The sequence below is a fragment of the Merops nubicus genome, unplaced genomic scaffold (assembly GCF_000691845.1).
Source record: "Merops nubicus isolate BGI_N331 unplaced genomic scaffold, ASM69184v1 scaffold3183, whole genome shotgun sequence".
In the NCBI taxonomy this organism is placed as follows: domain Eukaryota; kingdom Metazoa; phylum Chordata; class Aves; order Coraciiformes; family Meropidae; genus Merops; species Merops nubicus.
The window spans coordinates 21,793-45,559 of NW_008600773.1; the positions used below are offsets into that span (position 1 = coordinate 21,793).

At 37.4% G+C, this 23,767-nt stretch overlaps 1 protein-coding gene across 1 annotated transcript in view; it reads right to left on the minus strand.

The window, feature by feature from the left end:
- The window catches only part of ARID4B (AT rich interactive domain 4B (RBP1-like)), a 61,476-nt gene that overhangs the window by 18,247 nt on the left and 19,462 nt on the right, over positions 1 to 23,767 (minus strand). The window contains exons 9-16 of the mRNA XM_008937762.1: positions 23,657 to 23,730; positions 22,712 to 22,857; positions 17,158 to 17,230; positions 15,916 to 16,010; positions 14,714 to 14,811; positions 14,234 to 14,501; positions 13,035 to 13,207; positions 2,903 to 3,148 (exon numbers count right to left, since the gene is read on the minus strand). Of these exons, the coding sequence (XP_008936010.1) occupies positions 2,903 to 3,148; positions 13,035 to 13,207; positions 14,234 to 14,501; positions 14,714 to 14,811; positions 15,916 to 16,010; positions 17,158 to 17,230; positions 22,712 to 22,857; positions 23,657 to 23,730 (1,173 nt within the window). The remainder of the gene's footprint in view (positions 1 to 2,902; positions 3,149 to 13,034; positions 13,208 to 14,233; positions 14,502 to 14,713; positions 14,812 to 15,915; positions 16,011 to 17,157; positions 17,231 to 22,711; positions 22,858 to 23,656; positions 23,731 to 23,767) is intronic.

Consider the following 23,767-nt stretch of genomic DNA (forward strand, 5'->3'; position numbering starts at 1 on the left):
TAATTACTGAGAACACGCTGCAGCAGAAATTTACCTCAGACACTTATACAATGAATTTTTCCTTGCCCTGGCAGCTGAAAATTAATATTATGACAGAAACCGGCACAGTAGGCCTCAGGCAAGTTTTAGTTCCACATAAAGCATACATAATTCAGAGCATGACTGGCCTGTTAGAAGAAATGCACTTTCTCTCATAAGCTTTTTCTGTTTAACACACTGTAATGTAAACGTTTCTCTCTAACAGCGTAAAGATTTTTACTATTCCCTTTCACTACAAGTCTCCCTTTCACTACAAGTCAGGCTCCACTTAACACGACAATTCTTTATCAGATACCTATCACCTGAACCTCAGGAGCTAATAACTAGATCCTTTAGCATAAAGTAGTGCAGCTCTACAATGTTGTTGAACTATAGTCCTTTTCTGCATTTTCTATTTACTATTAAAAAAAAGTTCCACAATGGTGTCACTGGTTCCAAAGCATTTAAAAAAAAAAAAAAAAAAAAAAGGAAAGATGAAAAGATGAATAGCAAGTTTACCATTTCAAGCACCCCAAAGCCCCAAAGCACATGCACGCACACTCTTATTCTGAATCATTGACCAATACTGAAGTTACCTTGTGGTAAGAAACATTAGTAGTTATTTAGGATTCCTGCTCAGACTTATGGGTTGAAAGAACAGGCTATGAAATGGAACACTAACCAAAATGGGAAACGGGAAAGTCAACTTTAAGGGCTAGAAGAATGACAGAATTTAAAAAATCCTGGTTGATTAGAAAATCCTTGTTGAGTACATCCCCTGACATAATGCTACAGTCACTTGCTGCTAGATGGTAGAGGTAAGCTACAGTGACTATGGAGAGGAGGGAACTGCTACCCACCCCAGGAAAGCAGTTATTTTTCCAGGCTGTGACTGACTAAAAGCCAAATCAAGTTACTACATCGCACAAGACTCGTCTTCACAATACTAAAATATCAAGCATTTAGACGCTGCCTTAAGCCCAGGCTTACTGCCAAATAAACAAACTCAAGTAACTTTACTTGAATTTAAAAAATCGGTCACATTCAGCAGCATCCACACAGAAACCCATAGCTAAATCTCAATCATTAGTATATTTTTCAGTGAAAGGTCCTATTCTCCCATCCTCTTTCAGAAGGCTCTTTAGAAACACCAAGTAAGAATAAAAATTAAAATCCTGCTGCTAGAAACATCAGACAACTTCCCTCACCTCTCAAATAACTGAAAATTTACACAAATGCTTTTCTTACCAAATATATCCTAGTCACAGGAATAATGCCTTTGATATCAATCCACAATTTGTTTAAAATGCAGAGTTCAAAAACCAGTCATGGTTTCTCCTTTAAGAACCATGGTGCTCAGAAGTTCAAGGTAAAGGATCATTTTTGACTTCTCATTTCTTCAGATTTGAAGTGGTACTGCTGCTCAAATAAAACTCTGATCATCTCACCTCATAGCATGCACGATATGTACTCAAAAAAAATAACTTCTATGTTTACATGTGAGTTCCAAAACAAGAATATAAAAGCAAGAATTTTCTTGAATGGTACACAGTAATCCTCAGCAAGAAGGATGCAAAGTTCAGCAACTGACGCCCCTAATCAAGTCCTCCCCAGTAATGACTGAAAAGCTAGTCACGTTCCAAATCCCACCTGGAGCAAGTTACAAATCCTCCAGTATCTTGACTTCACAGCCCACCATGCTTACAAATGCTGCCAGAAGACAGTTTATGTAAAGAGACTGATACCACACCCAGCAGTATTGAGACATTGCTCCTCAGCAGGGGCTTAGGTGGTCCTGGAAATCATCAGGCCTAGATGCAAAGAGGTGTATTCAAAGGAGGAAGAGAACTATTGCGCTTCTGGAATCGTGACCTCTGCCAGCAGATCTTGCTAGCACCGAGTAAATGAGATTTGTCCTGCCCTCTTGTTCAGAGGTAGAGTGGTAATCAAAGTCCAAGTGACAGAAGAAGGTCAGAAGAGCCTCAGAAGAGGAAAAATAAATAAGTAGTAAATACAGCAGATTTGCCTCAGACGTGTTCTTTCTTAAAGATCTATAACCACAGTAATGAAGTTTAGAAGATGACAGCTGAGGACAATGAACAGATATGTTGAAACTGAGGAAAAAAGCAAGAGACTTGGTTATTGGCTTGAGAGCCACTTAGAAGCTTTAGTTTACTGGTATTGAAGTTACTTAAAGTTCTAAATGTCAAAAAGGATGGTCTTGAATGGCAAAAAATTTTAATACTTCAAATTATTTCTAAGAGTTCTATATGAAAGACAATAAAAAGCTTACACTACTGCATATATTGAGGAAAAAGCATAAGAAGCCACTGGACTAAGAAGAGTCTTGTTTGGAAGCCTAAGGCAGCCATGAGGGAAGGAGGGGTGGGGAGGGGCAGAAATTGGATCTGAATGAAATACAATTACTCGCTGCAGACTAATTTGCCACTAAGAGTCTTGTACTTCTCTTGTCAAATAACATACTGCTGGCGTACACTGCTTCACAGTGAGAAGAGTGTGTATACAGACTCAGCTAAGTGCACTATTCAAATATTGTACAAGATAAAATTGGCTTAAGAGAGCCAGAGGAGGGTATTTATGAAAGAGGGAGCTGTCACTTCTTGTATGGACAGATCTAAAAATAAGATGTGGAATGAAGGAAGCCTTCTTTGAACAAGTGATTTTAAGATGATTTTCTCAGTAACTAAAGTACTGCATTTATACAGTGTTAGAAATCTAATAGTTTCATATAGTACCATGACCTTCACAGAACACCCATAGTGAAAGTTTAGGACTTCAGATGTCTATTCATTTAGTTTTTAAAATACACAAGTGTATTTTAGAAGTAATTCAAGAAGTAATCACTAACTAAAACTCAAGTTACCTCACATTCCATCCACAGTAGTGCACCAAGTAAAGGACTTCTCCACCTTCGATGTCAGAATCTTTAATACTAGCTTCATACATTTTTTGATTTTTCCCTCTTCCATACCGCACTTGGACTTTCATGCCTGGTGGATAGCATTCAAACTCTTCTTCCTCATTGTTATTGTCTTCTTCCTCCTCCTCCTCCTCTTCCTCCTCCTCTGCCTCTTCTTCATCTTCATCTTCTTCCTTATTCGTGTCATCTCTTGAAAGGTTTAAAAAATTGTAGAGTTAATATAGAGTTCATAAGCTTTTCAGTTCCAAACCACACATATTGATAAATATTGTGGATGCATTAGAGACTGGGAAACAGCAGGCTCCAAATATGTGGAACTGCACTACGGCCGAGTAATATCAGCAAAACAGGATATAGCAATACACACAAAATCCAGTGACTGTAAGGTGCAAAAATGACTTGAATAAAAGCCAAAAAAAAAAAAAAAAAAAAAATCCATCAAAATCTGTATGAGCAGAAGTTGTTCACACTCATCTTTATACAATTCTTTCATGCAGTCCCAGTCCCTTTGTTTAAATATCTTTTTTTTTTCAGTTCACACCTATCCACCTCAATACAAAGTTTCCTAATTTCCATTTTTCAACCTAGAAGTTTTACAAGTGCTTCTTGAAATTTGCTCCCCCGTAAGATCCTTGCTTTATTATAATAAATAATCTCTACCAACACCTTGAAGTGACTGCAACCAAACCCAGATTTTAGGGGGAAAAAAAAAAAAAAAAGTGAGATTATTTAGCAAATCAAGCAACCTCTGCTCATTTATGACATTGTCACTCCTTGCCAATTATGCTAAAAGTCTTCTAAATATAAATCAAACTTGCATTTAATTATTATATAAATACAGAAGCAGGTGTTCACTGTTTTGAAAAGTAAGCTAATTTTGAATACCTTTTTAGATATTTGGACCAATTTTCAGGAGCACTAAAAGCCCACCAATCTTGCTAGTCTCAGTCAATTGCAGCTATGGGCTGAGCAGTGTTGTCAAAATTATTTCCAACCGGCTTAGAGGCAGACTACATTACAAAATTTAATGGGAAAGAAATGTCAATTAATCTTCAATAGCTTTACAAAACAGTAAATGGCCCTCACATCACACTAACCCCATATTCTGTGCAATACAGAATAGATTAGGGCCATTTACTAAACTCAAAATAACCACAGTTTACTAATAATTTAAAAAAACCCTGAGATGTAGAATGGATCTGTCTGGATGTATTACAGACTGGGCAGGAGAAGGTAAGAGCTGCTCCAAATCTAATTTACAACAATGTTTAGGGTTAACCTCACAAACACGAAAGTATGTAGTAATAATATAAATCTTTCCATGAAATTTTCAGCGGAAAATACTTGGGCAAACCAAGCTATTTTCTCTCTGGAAAAGGATCAAATAGCAATTTAATTATTGAAATACTTCCTTGTAGAAGTAAAACTGCAGTATTATTATCTAATTCGCTGGCAAAAGAGAATTCAGAACAATAAGCTAAATTCAACTGTAGTGTAACCAAACTGTTTTAACAAAATTACTTCAGAAATGAATGTTGCCACACACATGTATATGCAAATATACATAAATACACACACATATCTATATGTATGTGCATACACCATGAGACAAAGGAAAAAAAAAATCCCTCTCTTGATCTAGTAACTAAACTGAACCACAGAAGATGCATCTATTCCAGTATACATTACATTGACCAGATCCTTATGTTCTGGAAGTCCAAGACATTTGATTTATTATATACTTTCAGTGGGCTACTTTGCTAATGAAATTAAAACCACTGAAGTTAAAAAATGCAACATAAATGATGAGTTTTAGAAGATCACTTCATCCCCAATACATACCATATGGCAAAATTCACTTCCCAAAGCAATCATGACTAGAAGTCCTCAAAGACTCAGATGAAAAATTCCTGAACAGAATTCCACAGCTAACAACAGAAAGCACCAACCGGTAATTTAAATGCTTTTAGATCATACTCTCTGCTGCAGTAAGTGAAATTCCTACCTAATTTCAACTTAACAGTTATCATCTATCAGACAAAAGCTAAAAAATAAAATAAAATAAAATAAATTGGTATCAGGATCAGAGCCACCACTGCTCTAAGAACAAGATAAGCTTGTGATTTCCATTATTAATAAGACTTTTCAAAATTGTAACAAACCAAATTTTAGATTATTCCTCCACTCCCACCCAAGAACCAGCAGCGCAATCCTCGAATGCAGTCTGCGAAGAAAACCACGCCTACAAGGGAGATTAGGGATCTTCCAGATGCTAGCAATTGCAGTGTCAATTATGGAAGGCAAAGAAGTCTGGAGTCTTCCTCACCTTAATCACCCTATGGCTTTCCTGGTAACCCAACAGATATTCTACAAAGACTCCACGACAATACCAGAACTCCTCTGGAAGAGATGTGTGAAACCCTCACTGTGAAACTGAGTAACTTGTATGGTCAAGTAGATGTGAAGAGCAGACTGTGCATAGGTAGAAGGAATGTCAGGAAGTAAAGGCAAAATGGAAGCAGAGGTGACTGCAATTAAGAAGTGTTCTAAAGAGTGATTTGGGCAGCAACCCCAAGCTGGAGATTCTAGGAAAACAAGCAACAGCAAAGAACATTCATTTTGGAGCAGAAAACCTGACATACTAATACAGCTCCTGGAACAAAAAACAACAAACCCTAACAAATTCCAGTGGCTGCAAGGAAGAAAAGATACTGTTTTACAAGGCCATAAAAATCTCAAACCTGACAAAGCAGATGAAGGAGAAGCCATGGCTGCCATGAAACAGAGGTTTGCAAGAGAAAATTGTGATTGTAGCCATCCAGCACGCTCATTTGTCCATGTACATATGCATTAGAACACCAGTTTTCCTTTAATGCTGTTTAGTCAAAATCCCATTTTCGAGGGGAACAGGGGAAAAAAGCAAGAAACAGCCAAGCCTCTTGGCACCAGTCGGTAACTGTCAACTTAAAAACAGCAGCAAGCAATATTTGCCACAAGGCTGCAACAACTTGAGCAACTCAAGCAGCAGCTGACCACACAAGGCAGCAGTAGATGTGCATGCACAGTGTATACAACAGACTCAGCAATAAGGGTGTTAACTGTGTTCCAGAAACCCAAGTACTGCCAGAAAACTTATCAGGAGGACTCAAAGCATTTCCAATTACAACTGCAGGCTAAAGAACACCCTCACCCCATCTCCCATGGAAGGCAAACATAAACCTTCAGAAGCAGGAAATTAATGAATTACAATGCAAAAATATTTGTTAATGTGAATCCATTAAGATGTTTAGATCAAGCAAATACCTTATCATTAGTTCCCAAGGACACTGAAACTATTGAAAGGCTAAAAATACATATATGGCAGGTAATATGAAGTTTTAACACCAACAAGCCTATAATAAATGAAGAGTATATCAAGAAGCAGCTGTTGTTAATAGATGAAACAGCACATGCTATTACACCACTGAAGGAGCTGCGATACCATGCAAACCTCTGGCAACTCACAATCTCTGGCACTCAATGCAGTGCAGTCACAAAGCCCAGGTGGAAGCTGAGAGAGGGTGGGATTTGGAGCATTAGGTATGCCTCATAGGATCCCTGTTTTGCAGCAAACCTGACCCTGCTCCAATACACTTCCCCCTCACACCCCATGCTGGCAAACACAGCAGGTGAGATGGCAAATGCAAGATTATTTTTTTCTGTGGTTATGCTAAAACTTGAGGAAGCAAGATTATTTCAATTATTGGTTCAATTAAGTCATTACAGTTAATTGAACCAGTAGCAGAAATAAACTCCAGTGTAATTGACACTTCACGTTTAGCAATTAGCTCCTATTTCTGTTTCCATGCTTTTTCCCTTTTTCTCATCCTAGGACATTATTTAACCTCTATTTCACACAATACAGAGCTGGAAGACATCAAGTCTCCTTCATACACCGACTTTCTCAATCACAACTGTATTAAAATGCCCCTATGTTTAAAGGTAGAGAGGCCATTAAGACCTGTACTTATGCCATGACACTAGAATCTCATCTTTAATTAAAGGAAAATAACAACCCCCCCCCCGAATTCACCAACCAGTATTTCCCCTTTTCATTTACAAAGAAAACCTAGAACTAAAAGCTCCAAAGACTTCCCTCTACACACAGAGAAAACCTGAATAAATGCACCACTATGGTCCATCATTCTGAGGAAAAGGGAAAGGCACTACCTTGGTTAGAATCACACCCCAGAGTAGCTCAGTACTCTTCAACCACACAAGCATGTACTCTGCAAACAGATTTCCTCTGCTGCTACAGAGAAGACAAATGAAAGGACCTCATGTTATTGCTTCTAGTCATTCAGCCAAGGTTTGAAACATTCCTTGAAAGGATAACTTTAAGTACACAAGTCCAGCTGAGGAGTACAGCAATTTCCATTTTTATGGCACTGGTTCACACTCAGCTTGAAAACATCTGTTTATTTGATGAATGTTTAAGGGTTCAGCCATGCACGTCTCAGTGACAGCTACCATGGTTAATAACCTCCATAGTGACCACCAGCTACATAAAATGTGACAACAGAAGAGCTTTTGCAAGATCTAAGGGAGCTCCCTTCCACTCAGCGTGGTGCACGCACAGACTGGCACATTTACCCTGCTACTCTACACTTTATTACTGCGTCAGCAGCAGCTTACTGCTGTATCTGAATCAAGCCTTACATATATGCATGTGTCAGTGCAGACTCTATATTAAGAAAAAAAAAAAGTCAGTTAGACTGTTTCTGAAAACATGACCATACAAAAATTTCCTTCCCAACACAACAGCAGCTGGAATACATAAAAAGAACACCATCACAAATAAGAGCATAGAAATATGTTTTTACAAATGAAACTACCTAAGTACGCTTCTTCAAAATGTGGGTTTTGCTGCATACACACCAACAGACTGTAAGAGTTAGAGCAGATGTTCACACCAACTGTGTAATGAACACAACACACTTCTCTCCCTTCTCCTAAGCTAATCAATTCCATATAAATCTAAATCAGACTGGAGAAAGCTATCTCAATACATAGTTCTCAGCACTAATCCAGAAGCTAGAAGATATGCCTTCTCTATCAAATTGCCTTCCTGCTACCATTTGAGATTCACCACCATAAAGCTTTGATATGTCACTTTAACAGATAAAGGAACTAAAGAAAACATTGCCTCTAACAATGTTACCTCCTATATGTGAAATGGAGCTTCTGACTATTACATAACCCCACCGTAAACTGCTTCCAGAAAATCTACATCAAGTGTTTCCAGAAAATTTAACTCTTCTACAAACAGAAGACATCACCAGCACAGACACAACAGCAGCAGCAGGTAGTCACCTCACCCTACAAGGATAATAAACCCTAGTAAAATCCTTCACATGAAACAGTGGCCATCTTAACCTAGTTCTCAGCTACTGCTTTTACTACTCCTGTCTTCCTCATACTGCTTATACAAAATACTATTACTGCATGTAACAACGTGTATAACAACTGTAAGATTAAGATTTTTATCTTGTATGTGAATGGTTTAACTCCATTCAACATTATTAGCCAGCCAAAGCGTTCAGTTCCTTTTGATACTGTCAAAATATGATAGTATCAATTCCCAGAAAACTATACCATGAAGACCTACACTGGCAGCATGAGACAACCAGACATGTTTAGGCTTCTGAAGTGTTCTTTAAGAACATTTGTCCATGTATTCCTTAGAGAAAATAGAAAAGCAGGCAGTTTTCAAGGGAAAAAACAAACAAACAAACAAAAAAAACAAAACAAAACAAAAAAAAAAAAAAACAAAAAAAAAACAAACAAACAAAAAAAACAAAACAAAACAAAAAAAAAAAAAAACAAAAAAAAAAAAAACCAAAACAAAAAAAAAACCCCAAAGACAAACAAACAAAAAAAACCCCACACACAACACCAAAAAAAACCAAAACCAAACACCAAACCCAAACACCATGAATTTTCCTAAGTCTGAGACCGAACTATTTGCAAGTCCTGAAAATGGCAGCCTGGTGAGAAAGGGCAGGGTAAGTAAGGATACAGAGAAGGCAGCCCCTCCAGGCATTAAGCAGTACCTCAGCCAAAAGAAGGAAAACACAAGAACAAAGCCTCCTGCAATCTTTCTGTACTGTAACAGGGATTATTTAAAATAATTTTGCCTGGTCACCTCAAAAATCCAAATACTACCAATATAAAGGTCTGATGCAAATTTTTGTTAGAAAGCAAAAATACTTATCCAGATTCCAAGCATTTCATCTTTCAATTCAGCATAAAGTTCTTGACAGTGGCCTGTCCCAGGTGCTTTAGAGCAAAATCTTAAAAAAACCCAAACAACAAAAACACAACAACAAAAAAACCTTGGAGTTTAATCATTAATCTGGGGTAAAAAAAATTTCCTGCTTATACTGGTTAACTAGCAATTAATCTACACTTCAGTTCACAAATCGCATGAAATTTTAAAATATTTACTTTTTATTTTATTAGCTTATATTTAAAACATCACGTCTTTTAAAAGCACCACTGGGCTCCTAGCCTCAGTCTCATGGGAAAACATTCAACTGCCTACATTGTTCACTGTGTAGAAAAGGCCCCTGGGTTCTCAATTTGTTGGCTTTGACTCAAGTCTCTGAATAGTTACAACAGTTAATGTTAGATGCTACAAAGGAAAAATGCCACATTTGAAGAACAGTACTTCCACAACATGGAGTTAGCAGGAACATCAAAATAAGGAAGGTTTTAAACTTCCTTGTTTGTTCACTAAGAATGAAAACTTTTTCATACATTAACGAAAAGGATGGGTTTACAAAGCCATTTTTGTGAGGATCTTGTTGGGACAGATCAATAAGAAGTACAACATTACTGGCCTTTTTTTAAAATTATTTTTTGTGTCTAGATGTTGCATGAAACTGTATCTAGCACACACATTTTCCACTAGCTACAGGAAAATAAAATAAAAAAAAAAAGAAAATAAAAGCAAAGCGTGTAAAGAATAAAGGGCAAGCTGCCTTTGAATCTCTATTTTCATTATTCACAGATACACAAACAGGCAAGGACCAGGTGCTGTGGGGAAGAAAGGAAGAGAACCACATTTAGCCTTTCTTCCTTGTTGTGATACCATTGAAGTGTGTGTACAAAAGTCCACAGGATTCAAGTGGTAGCAATCTCAGAAGGTTGAGACAGAGAAACAAAACTTCTGGAAAATAAACAACTCTGGCCTCCAGTGGTTACTTGCTGAGACCTGGAAGCTAGGAATTAGATCCAATCTACCATCAGAAATTCAGCCAGAAGAAACTCAAAAGTTTTTTTCTATCCTCTTAGTTCCTTGTGTCTATACTTAAACAAGTATATGAAGATGCCCAGAGTCTTACAGACATAAATTCAAACAGCAAACTCTATAAGTTTGCCTTATATAATATTGTCTTTCATTTGTTTGGTTATTTGGTTAGGACTCTAAAAGACAGGTCCATAGCTTACAAACCATTCTAGGAACACATTTTAAATACACTGACAAAGATTCACTCCACAGCAATCTATTTTGATTATCTTCTGGGTATTTTTGTGTGTGTGTGTGATTAGTCTTCCACCTACAAAAACATATTTTTTTATCTTGTATTTCAGTTCAACGAAGAACTTAAACTACAGCATTCTTCCCTCTGTATAACCTTTCCCACTTCTAACCCATAGAGGCTGGGATAGAGGCAGCACAACACCTAGCACAATGTCCCCATCAGCATGTAACAGGCTCACCAAACCCTGTTATGGTATAAAGGGTAAAAACATTATTTAGCATTTAGGATGATGGTGACATTTTAAAAAAACTCTGTAACGCTGATAAAACTGCATTTTGTACATCCTAGCAACTGTTGAGGGAAAAAAAGTCATCACACTAACAGCACTACTGCTTGTAAGTGAATAAAACCATTAACTGCTACAAATGTTTCATTTTTCTAAGTTTAGATTATTCCTTGAAATACATGCCCAGCAATGAGCACATCATCACCTACATCTATTTTTAGAGCTAAGCTTTCTATTTTAAACTACTCATTACGATCTTTCATGAATCACAATAGCAAAATACTAGTTCGAGTTTTTACTGGATGAGTAAGGAGAAGCAGAGAGAAAAGCAGTCACTCAACTACAATCATATAAATTGGGGAAAATTAAGAAGAAACAGTATTTTGTACAGGGTTTTTTTTTCTGTTTTCATAAAACAAACAAACAAACAAAACTCATAACATTCTTAAATGTCACAAAGAACCCCAATGGATATGAATCGGGATGATAAAAGAAACAACAGAACAAACAAAAAGAAACAACTGCAAAAGATTACTGAAAAGCAAGCAGTTTGTAATTTTATGTACCATTTACTATAGCAGCATGTTAAGTATTAAGTCACCATACTTTCCAAGTATATAAATAAACACAAAGGAATGTCACAAACGCACGCACATACAAATACACAACATAGGGAACTTTAAAAACTGCTATTCTCTAAGCAATGCAAAGTTTTACATCTTTTATCTGTATATTTTGAAGGTCTCATTGTAGAAATCAGTCTTTAACAATTCTGAAAATCTGGCAAACCTGTTACAGTACAACTCATCTAGTTCACCTTAAAAATTGCAAATATAGCAAATTTCAGCAATTGGTCCTTCAAAAAAGAAAAATTCATGTAGCATACAAATAAAATCACATCCACAGAGAAAAGGCTCTTCCTAACCGAGTTCAGGTAAGCTGATTTTTTCCCTATTCTGCATTTCTGAGTTACAGAAATTGCCAATGTAATCTCACTGAAATTATTTAGGAAGCCAAGAACACTTCAGAGAAGGATCCCTCCAGAATGTGTTACATGTGAATCAAAACCCTTACCAAAATGGGAAAAAAAACCAACAGCAACAAAAAAAAACAAACCAAACCAACCAACCAACCAACACAAAAAAACACACACCAAACAAACCCACAAACAAACCACACACAAAAAAAACCACACAACAAAAAAAAAGCCCCACACAAACAACCTACTACCAATAATCAGAAATCAATATACGGAACTCTGCCGCTCTGTCATGACTCTTAATAGGCCAAAACAAGCATTAAGAGTTAATGATATTTAGACAGAAGATTAAGACAGCTGATCTACTAAATAGCAAAAAGTGCTGTAATAAACAAGGGAATGAGTGGTCAGGCAACAGCTGGAACTAAGTACCAAAAAAGCAACCGTGATGTACAGATTGCTGTGGAAGTACAAGGTGGTGTCATTATCTGCTCTCCCTCTTATGATGTTTTCAACAAAAAACAAACCCAGATGCTTAAAGGAGAAGCTAAGATCTGTATTAAAAGAGACCTTCGATCTGACCTGTAAAGGCCTTTTTTATGTTCTTGTCACTTTAAAATACACTATATGAGGGTCCTAACAGCAAGAGTATGAATTGTTAACACACTAGGGATTAGCAAGGACTATATTCTGTTGTAAACTTTGATTTTTTTTTTTTTTTTTTTTTTGTGTGGCTGCCGGAAAACTCTTGTAGGTTGTTTTTGGTTTCGTTTTTTTTTTTTGTCCTGAAACAGGAAAATCTGCCCTTTCCATAAAGGAGATGAGAGATCACCTGCACACATCTATTGATAACGTGGTCCTGAGCATCCCTATGACTTCAGCCTCCTGCTTGCAGAACTCCTGTCTGAAGGACTGCACGGGAGACTCAATGGTAAACCTGTTCCTGAGCTTGTCCTGTGTTAACCCTAACACACCACTGTCCAACAGCAAAGGCTGGAAACCACAAGTTTGTGATATACTTGGACCAAAATGACATAGACAAATATGAATGCCAATGGCTGCAATATTTTCGTCATAAATCAGTCACCTATCCTATGCTTTACACATCCTTTTCTCACTCTGCTTATAAATATTTAGGCCTGTACCCTGTAAAAACACTCAGGTCTCTGGAATATACAGGTCTTACTCACAACAGGGTTGTCCGATTTGAAGCTCTAATTACATGAGTAAAATTTAATGAACACACATCAGATGCCTTGGCCAATTATAAACAGCTTAACTTACCCTGATTTTTCTTTTTCTTCAGCATCTGCGTTTACGGCAGGATGTTCCATTTCTTTAGTCTTCTCCTCCTCTTTATCTTCTAGTTTGGTTTCATCTTCAGCTTTAATTACATTTGAGTCCTTTTCTTGATCAGGTTGAGTATGCACAGAATCTGGCAAATTTTTTTTGTTGCCCTAGAATAAATAAAACCTTTCGTTAACCTACAAGGTGAAATAAAAATACAAAGGATTTAAGAAAAGGCAGACAAAACCCACTGAAGCTACATGAGTGAAAAAAATCTAGCCTCTAGGACTTGTTCTAAAGTTACAGCACTTCTGCTGTTCCTCTTCCTGAAAATCTCAAGCTAAACAAGACAGCCTTCAAGGCTGTGGCCAGAGTCCTAGCTAGTTTTACCACAGTGATATATACATGTTGCCGGCCTAGACTGCAAAGCAGTCCCTAAGATGAACGCTTTGCAGTAGCGAGGATGCAGAGACACCAGTGCTGACCCACCTGGTGTCCACCCTGGCGTTGGCACCAGCAGTCAGATGAGGGAGGGCTGGCTGCCTCTTACAAGCAGAAGTGCGACATCTGTGCGGCACACTGACCCGAGGAGCTACACCACTTCCAGAGCAAGCTGCTAAGCCTGCACAGCACAGCACTTCGGCTTACTGCCATGGACTCCCTTTGCTAAAACCACTGAGTTAACACTGGATTTTGGAAAGCTATAAACGTTTGTCTCTCTGGAGCACTGAACTACATCAGACCACTGTGTACATCATATGGCCATAGTCTTTGTAGAGCTTCACTGGTTTCACTGGAGTAGAGAAGTAAAAAGCAAGATTTATGAGGGCTTAAAAGCAGAACTAAATGCAAAACAGAAGTATCAGCACTGAAGTTAGCTCTGAGCATGCAGAGCTAACTTCACCCACGTCAGGATAAAGCTGCACACTAGTTAGTCTCCATCTGACCTGAAAGGCCCCCAGACAAGTGGAATATTGCAGCTGCTTCCTAACAAGTCAGACATTTTGACATTATGATCCACTAAAACAGGCACAAAGGGATCTGTATAGTTCAAATGTGTTGTTCTGAATTAGGGTTACAGCACGTTTTCCTTTTCAATCCATTGTGGAGATTTCAATCTTGAAATGAACTCATGGTTATCAACATACCACGTGATGTTATAAACATGATATAACATGAACATTAAAATATTTTACCAGAACAGAGGGCTTATCGTTTTCTTTACTTTCATTATCATTCTCAGCTAACTTTTTTTCTTCTTGTTGTACTATTGCTACTTCCTCCTGTTTGCGCTCCTCCTTATCCACTTTTATTTCTTTTCCATCCTGATCTGGTTCTTCACGCATCTTCAGTTCTTTTTCTTTTTCACAGTCTTTACAAGGCTTGCTTGTCACTTTCTCTGGCAATGCCATTTGAAATTCAATGTTAGCTGATGTACAATACTCTTCAAAACCATAGAGATATCTAAAAGAAAAAAATTGCTTGCGATAAGCAAGTGTGTTTCAAGAGTTAACATGTGACCTAGTAGAAGCTTAACATGAATAGTACATATAAAGCCTAAAAAACTGTATTATAACCAAAAAGTTACAGACTTTTAAATATACGGACTTATGTAAGGATCACTTCAGTTCATTCTAGTGCTGTTTTAGCACAAACTTCATGGCATTATTACTTACTTTTTGTACGCGCATTTAACATTGTACCCTGCAGCTGAATTCAATACAGGGATTCCAAGATCTTGATAAACTTGTTTCCACACTGCTCCACTTTCAATCTGTTAAAGAAAATGAAGTCATTGTTTTTGAATTAACTCACCGACACAAAAAATACTGATGACGTAATTTACAACTTTGAAAAATAATTATAAGTAATTGCCTCTGATCTATAAAACTACTATTTATCACACACAGAGTATTTCACTATAGTCTAATGCAACTACTTCAAGCAATTTAGCATTTCTGCATATCAATAAGCCACAGCAGGCTTTCCTCTCCAGGTGGTAATAAAACAAAGGGAAGAAAACACAAAGATCATAAAAATAAGCAGATTTTTTTTTTTTAATTTAAAGTAATTCTTAACCATAAAAGCTAGAATTTTAATTAAATTTGAAATAAAAAATTAATTCAAAGCATTAACAAGACTCAGCCCTGGGAAGCACTGCACCAGATACAGTGGCTGCCAGTTTTTCATTATGTCCTTAATATGCCCTTTGCTGTCGAACTTTTGAGACAGTGTAACATGCTCATTTCTAACCACCTGTGAAGGTAAAGCAGATGAACTGCAGTACCCAAGTACAGGTCCTCTCTTGTACATCAGAAGGTGTCACTGCATAAACACACCTTCTCAGCCAACAGGCTACAGATATGGGAAGCAGTCCCAAGCTGTAAAAGAACCGGCTTGGCCACGAATTCCATATGCTTCAATCACTGCTCCAAGATAATCCCACTAATCCCAGTCAGCATATTCTTCTATATACTGCCCAGAATAGATAGAAATTAAGGGCTTCACATCAGACCTTAAACTAGATGATCTGTGTCTTGAAATTTTATTGAGCAGTGACTACGCTTTTCACTTTCTGAGTTAACAACTATCACACAGATATTTTTTGAAATAGCACAAAACCACACATGCTGAATGTCTTTATGCAGTAATAATTAAACACACTGAGTAGATGTGTAATTTATTTAGAATATAACTGTTTTCTGGTTCCCGTTAAAACACGTTTTTCAGAGCTACAGGGTGTCTTATGTAGCTGTAGTATTTCATTTTCCTCTGCCTAAAGCTCCTGTGTACAATTCTTCTTTATCACTACTGAAACTATAATAAACAGCATCCTCAGATCTTATGGCTCTTGAATACTTATCATACTAATACTCACATTATCAAATCCTCCAAGCTTGTGTACAAGTCTGAATAATTTGAAGAGATTCAAATTTCTATATCCTAATACAGGTCGCTTGTTAATAGGAGTCCCTGTGAATAAAGACAGTTACTGACAGTGTTTTGAAGTATTATTTTTTCAGACGAACATGAAATCCACAATATAGGCACTACTACACTATTAAATACAGTACTGTAAATCCTTCCCCTCTGACCACCTCAAGCATCTGGCACTTTCTCTTTAGGAAACAAAAACTCTAGAGTTTTGATAATCCATTTTCCATGTAGTTCAGTAATGTAATCTAATTCATACATATGCATTCTTTCATATATTATGGAACATGCACATGATGAAAATTTTTCCTGCTATCTATATTATACTTATTTTTATCTAGCCTGCTGAAACAATTACACTTAAAATAACAGCACAATACTCTCAGTACAATTAAAAACAAACAAAACAAAAAGCACAACTCAAAACCTCCCCAAGAACAAATCTCCTAATACTTCAAAGATGTGAAACTTCCTATACTACCATACTAGCAGTAGCTACCACACTGTCATCTCTTGTAAACAGTTCCTCAACTCATCTTCACATATAATTAAAAAAGATACAAATTTCACTAGTTATAATACTAATTTAAATACAATACCTTCACCCTGCCCCCAGAGACATGGTACTTTTCTTGCAGTATATAAACACCCAGTAAAGATTTAACATAATAAATGGCATTTGCGTTTTTTTTTTTTAATATTTCAATCTACCTTATTCATAATGCTGATGAATTTAAGTGATCAGGCATGATTACCTTAAGTGAATGCTTAGTGATTCACTTAAGAAAAATAGTGCAAAGTAAATGCCTTTTTTCATGATCCTAAGAAGTGAGGGGGAAATGAAATTTTAAGTATTCTGAAGTTATTAAATTGAGCACGTATGTTAATATGATTGAGGATATTAAGTGTTTGATTTTACACACTGTAAGTACGCAGTAAAAAATATCTTAGGACATATGGAATACTATCCATTTATTTCTGAAAGCAGCACTAAGTGACAGTAGTTTAGAAGAAGAGTCAACCAACAACTTCTAAACAGCAGGCAAGTCAGAAGCCATTAATATAGTCCCACTGTTTCCAAAACTAAATTGCAGAGCACTACCCATTTACAAACTCAATTCTTAAGATGCATTGCTTGGCAGTACTTTATCTTCAACTTCTACAAGCCAAATATTAAAATGCCCACCTCTGTCTTCCATGAACTTGTATAATTGCTGAAGAAAGTTCTCTCGTTCTTCCGGGAACGGTTCTATTTCCTCCTGGTTCAAGTAATGCACACAAGAAAATAATCACCATTTTGAGTTACAGTCCTTCATCAAGAAATACATGGCAGTGATAATTTGGGTTCAAATTTTCAAGTTTGTTTTACTGTAGTCAGCAAGAGGATGCTACATAAAAAGATACATGCTCTCAGCACCATGCCACTTGAAAAGATTTTTAAACTACAAAGGTTTCAGAATATATAAAACAGAAGCTGTAAAAACATACTGAAATTGGATTTTTGATTGATCACTGCAGTATCATGGTATCATAAATCAAGATGTAGTCTCAGTTTTGTGCATTTACGTAGCAAGTCTGGAAAACACCACTGTTAACGATTAAGAGACCGTATCAGAAACCTCAGGTCTTATTTCTACTGCAGTTGGGTGATGCCTGGCTACACACCGCCACTCTCGGGGATGAGGTGAAAGCCAACGTGGTGCTTGCACTTTCTCAGGAGCTGCGACCCCCAGCGCTGGCAGACGGCAGCGGAGGGCGCGGCCCCCAGGAGCAGTCCCACAGCTGGAATCACAACAGTGGCTGTTTTGGATGCTCCCTTCATCGCGCCAACCAATCGTGCTATGAGATTTACCTAGAGTAATGAACAGGGGAGTTTCATAAAAAAGCACTGCGGCTTCTTTTATAACACTTCATAATTTTCTTAGGAAATCTGACTTGCCAAAACCGGTAGCACTAAGATATTAATATAATCAAAATTCTTAGAAATTCTGATGACTAAGCTACTTCAAAGCAATAATGCTAAATAGATGTTAATTTTATGCATATTATTAATACTACCTGTAAAGTTCAAAAAAATAACTCATAAAAGGTATTCAGTAAATAGAAATTATTTTTCTTTAGTATATTTTCAATCCACATTTATCTGAATTTAACTGTTGAATCCACTATTCAACAGCCTCCTTGTACTAAATATTAAAGCTTCACCTACCCTGAAACAAGGGGACAAAACATGCTGTTTTTTTAAGTTACAGCAAGAGAATTGTGAAAACAACGGAAACAGAGTATTATTATTAAACACAACAGGAAAAAATAAATAAACCGTAACTATTACCAGCGTGTATTTCTTTTTTCTTATTCTATAGTTCCTTGGCTCCGTTCAATGCACTTGGAGGACATATCAGAGCACACTGGCAGCATTTTAAAGTATTTTTTTTCAGAGTAACATGAAATCCACAACATAGGCACTACTACACTGTTAAATACAGTACTGTAAACCTCTCCCCTCTGACCACCTCATGAAGAACCAGCATTCACAATATGCTGAAACAGTTGTCTTAGGTGTAATTATCAACAGAAATGCAACAAAACTATTTCCCAATCTTGCAAAGGCAACGCAAGAGGAAAGTCTCTGTGAGGGCATTACATGATGAGCACCTATCTGACACCAAGTGTACCAGCAGGGCTCAGAGCAGGCTACTTCAACAAGCAAGAAGGACAGGCTGGATAGAGAACTGCAACCAGTATACTCGACACATCCCACAGAGGAGGCACATCAGAAATCGGGCTTACCTAGCATTTCTCCACAGATAGGAATGAAGTGATATTACAGTCCCATGTAGAGGAGAAATGCCTGGCGTGGAATCAATAGTTTTGAAGTTTGCTTTTGTTTGTTTAGATCTCACATGACAAGTACTTGGAAAGAAATTTCACCACCGTACACTGGCAAAGAGACAATGAGCACCTACATGGCCTTCTCATGTTCCTCTCTAAAGAGAAGACTTACCATAACAAAATGGTTCCACAGAGCATTTTGGGGGTGGGTGTAGGCAGAGATGTATCATTGAACTGAACCTTCAAAAAAACCCAACCAAGTTTTTAAGAAGGAATGTATGAATTTAAAATCTTAGAGGAAGTAAAGCAAAAGTGATGAAGAGGCTGAATAAAACACTGCCATACCTCTCTCACCATAAGATCCAATGCCTGAAGAGTACTTTGACATATCAAACATGATAATCCAGAGGTGCCAGAATGCCAAGTGGATATTCATTATTTTTCCCGACAGAGAGATCAAACCAACTTCCTACAAAAGTGGGTTATGGGGGAAAGCTTAAGATCCTGCATGCCTCTGAAAAGCATTTGCACTTCCTCAGAATCTCTACAAAATCAGTACATGTTATACTGTGATGATATTGATATATGTTAATAATCTCCAAAGATTTATGGAATCTCTTAAATAATCAAGAAGTTAGATGACAAGGTTTCCTAGATACTGTTTTGCAGCAGGCATGGAATACTCTGTCATGTTTGATTATTTCCAAGTTAAGACAACCACAGTGCTAGCAGGTCACCCCACAGTCTCTAGTTGTATCTGTCCACCTCACAAAGGCAAAAGAAAGTGCCTTATGTGTATGACAATGAAATCCAGAAAAGCAGTAACATGCTTTTTGCAACACACAGAATCCTAGCAGTATTACAGCCCAGCACTAGAAAAGGGTCTCTGTAAAATGGCCTTCCTTTCCTTTACTAAATCTGACAGTATGTAGAAGAGTTGACAGTCTCTTCCTTTGGGGGGGGGGGGGTGAGGAAGACAACTTATCTCCTTAAAAGAGAAATAGAGAGGATTTGTATGTCAACTCCTACGTCTATGGGATAGGAGCATCTATACAAGAAGCCTGTGATGACATACTTAAGAGATTTTATCTTCCTTTTTGTTCTGGTTTGTGGGTACCGGGACTACATGGCCTGAGGGTCACCAGTGAGAGTTTTTTATGTTCTGGAAAGCACCAGAAAAAGCTGCAGGCCCCAAGAGCAGGCTCGCAGGACCTGTTTTTAATAGCCAGGAGGATACAGGCACAAACTAATAAAATAAAACTACTAAATAAATAAATAAATCAGGAGGGTGAAGAAACTGCTCAAAGGTGAATGGAGAGAAGGAACACATACCATTGACCACTGAGGAGAGAGAAGAAAAAGGAATAACAAACAGAAAGAAAAAAAAGATTTGCCTCTGCTTTAGAAACCGCCTAGTTCATCAGGTGACTGAAAGATTGGATACTGGAACAGAAACTATCACAAGAGATGTCAATCAAAGTAAAACCCAAAATATTTGTCTGAGATGAGATCTTCACATCTAGCATGTGGATGGACTAGCTCAAACAACATCACAAGCAACTAAAGAGAGGTGAAGAGAAGGTGTACAAAAGGTACAAGGCCAAATACTGACGAACACTGTAGCTAAAGACTGAATTTTTCACCTAAAAGTAGTGAGGGAATGATCACTATATAAAGATTGTGTGTCAAACTGCATAGGCATAAACCTATCTATATTTGTCTTGTCCATGGCTGCACATGAACTTGCTCTCAGGGTTCACAAATTGTGCTGAACCTAAGGAAGGACTTCTTGCTACTCAAAATACTAAGAAAGACCACAGCCCCTTGCAAACTGGGCTTTATTGCTTTCAATCAGAGCTGAGTAATCTCCTGTGAGCTGAAAGAAGCAGAATGAACTCACGACCATGGGAAGGTGACAAAGCTTTTACTTTTCAGACCTTTGCAGTCTCCAAACAAATCTTAAAATAAAGAAATTAATTAACAGAAGATGAAACACTCTCTTCTGGCATGCCAGAGCCACAATTGCCAGGGAGGCTATACTGAGAGAAAGGCTACAAACACTATTTAAGACCCATATCAGTTCAGTTTCTCCCTTAAAATTCCACCGTTGATGGGAATTTCAGTTTACTGCATTGCTGACAGTTGCATAACAAATTAGAGAACAGTTCTCAAACCCTAGTGAGAGAAGAGGTAATAATGGGCAGATACAGATTTTGAATACCACAGGAAGGTACAGAGGAAGTAAAAGATTCAAAAAGTAAAAGATTCAAAAGCCCCTCTTCCAGACTCACAGCCAGCTAGGAAATAAAGTTATTTCCAATAATTTCCTTCTTTCCCGTTGTCCTCACTTTTTTTCTGCACAGAGGCTGGGAGGAAAGAACAGATAATCAGAAAATCAAGCATAAGGCAGGATTCCATAATTCCAGGACAACAGAGAGAAGAAAGAAGAGGAATCCATGGACCAATGCCTTGATTAAAAGTTCTTTTGATTCTTTACGTCTGGGTAGCCAGAGACCTTATACTGAAACAATTCTTCAGCACACCAGGATAAGAGAGCTACAACTCAGATTTCTTGGTAATTACCTAAAGGTTTCAAAGTGTCTTACTTTTCACCACTCTAAAACCAGTAAACTCCATTTTCTACACCTAGAAGCAGGGAAAGTACAGTGCAAGCTACTTGAAATATCTGCTTTATAAGACGATCAACAGTTGTAGGCCTAACAGACATTTGGGCAGGAAAGGGTAAGGTCAAAGGGAGACGAGGACATAGTGACAGAGACGCAAGGGAGGAGGAGACACCGGCAGGACCATGCCAGCCTTATTTGGTTTATTTTTCAAATATCTCAAGAATACAGGTCAGTACCAGCTTAGAGCTGCCTCCTCAGATGGAGCTCCAGTGCAAAAGGCTGCAGACTTCCATGTTGTTTGGAACGTGGGCTAAGTACATACTGGGGAACCAGTTCTATAGCCATGAGAAAAGTTCATCATCACTTATGTGGGCAGCTATTTACACTACCATGATTTTAGCATGCACAGAACTCACTCTGTGGTCACAAAGGGAAAAATAAAACAACAGAGTCATAATATACAACCAAGCAGATGCAGGACAAACTACAGAGAGAAACTACACCCTTCTGCACACTACAACACACTGCATTACTACAGGTGGGCAAACAACTGTTCTTTGGAGGGAGACTGAACTACAGACTGGAAACTCATCTGAGCCATTACTGACATTGTAGTGCAGGAATTAATACCACCCTAACAAATCCAACAGTGAAAAAGAATACTTTGCCTTCAATACTGAAACACCATGTGCAAAGAAAAGGTCAGTCTTGATTTACATACGGAAAGAGATCTTTGTTTTCAAGTCATCAAAAACAATTTAAGCATCACATATCGGGAAACCTAAATTTTAGCTACACAGATCTTCCCAGTCAGAAGACAAGCATACCTTTAACAGCTAGCAAGTAAGTTCTGTTTAGAAACACACACAAGTAAAGGCAACTTTCTTTTCATTTAGAAAAAACAACACCCCTGTGACAGCAGACACAAATAGCTACCGTTCTTCATACTCCTCAGTCCCTAGTAGGTACAGCAGCTGCTTCTGCCACTGCGTTAAGATCAGCATGGATCTTCCTTTGAGTTTTAATTTCTATTTTTCATTAGTTCCCAATGACTCAGTCTTTTGACTACATGATTTTTGCCTAGTGACTCAAAGATATTTGTTAGATTTTCAAGTTGGTATTTTCACATAAATTGATCTTTGTTGAATAAAAGATTTCAAAAGCTGAGGCAATAACATTGCATGTTATATGTTCCCAAATGTTAAAAAGAGCTACTTAAATATTACAGTTTTGCTAATTTTTAGCAGCTGTGTATCTATGGCCTTCACCACTTTTACTTACTTCTTCCTCACTGCTGTTATCTTCTTTTTCTTTCTCATCCTCTTCCTCTTCTTCAGCTTCACTGCTGGAGCTGTCTTCTTTTAATTCTGTTTTCCAGTTATTAGGCACGGTTCTGTTTTTACGGAATTCAAGGGCTTGGTCAAAAGCTGTAAAAGGACCAGCATTAGTTAGCACTGCAGAAGTTACCAGTTTGACTAAATGTTTTAATAAAAAAAAAGAGTTGAGGTGGGGGGAGGAAGAAGAGGAGACAAAGGGAAGACTAGTAATTAAAAATTTCACCCCCAAATTCAAAAAAACCTCAACAACAACCCCATCTTGACCATCCTTGTTGGTCTTATCCAAACTGGCCTAGTGTTCTCTGCACATGAAATTATTCAGAGCTGTTACTGGGATTATTACATTGCTAATGTCTACGGACACAAATAAGGACTAGGGCATATATGAAAATCCAATTGAGAGAACCCCTATTCCAACAGGTTTACACTGTGGTTTATATACATCGAACAGGGAGGAGAATGAAGAAACAAGCACAAGCTAATTGTAAGAGTGTGATCACAGAAGCTTAAACTTTTGAAAGAAACTGAAATTTTGGGTTCATTTAAGTGCATAAAAGCAGTTTACTTCTAACTATTAGGGATACTACAGTGAGAGAATAACTCTAGGAAGGTCTAATGCAAAAGACCAAATACTAAATAAACTTTAAACACCAGTATGCGCTGTATGATTGTATCCCTTGTTTGGCAAGTCTATATTTAAAACAAATGCAGCAGAGTGGGTTTTGTTTGATGTACGCCCTCAGATATGTTCTCCTGCAATATATTATGCTGTAAGAAAAGATCCTGTATATTAGGATTTTTTAAGATATGAACCAATCTACCATAAATCTGGTCCAATTTGCATAAAGTAAATACATACACGTGTGTTCTCATAAAAAGTTATTTTTACCTTGTTTTAACAAAGCGTCAGGCTTTGGTGAAGTTTCACTAATCTCCCGAACATCCTTTCTTGGCACAGAAACACTAGATGTTTTAGAAAGTGTTAAAAAAAAAAAAAGCC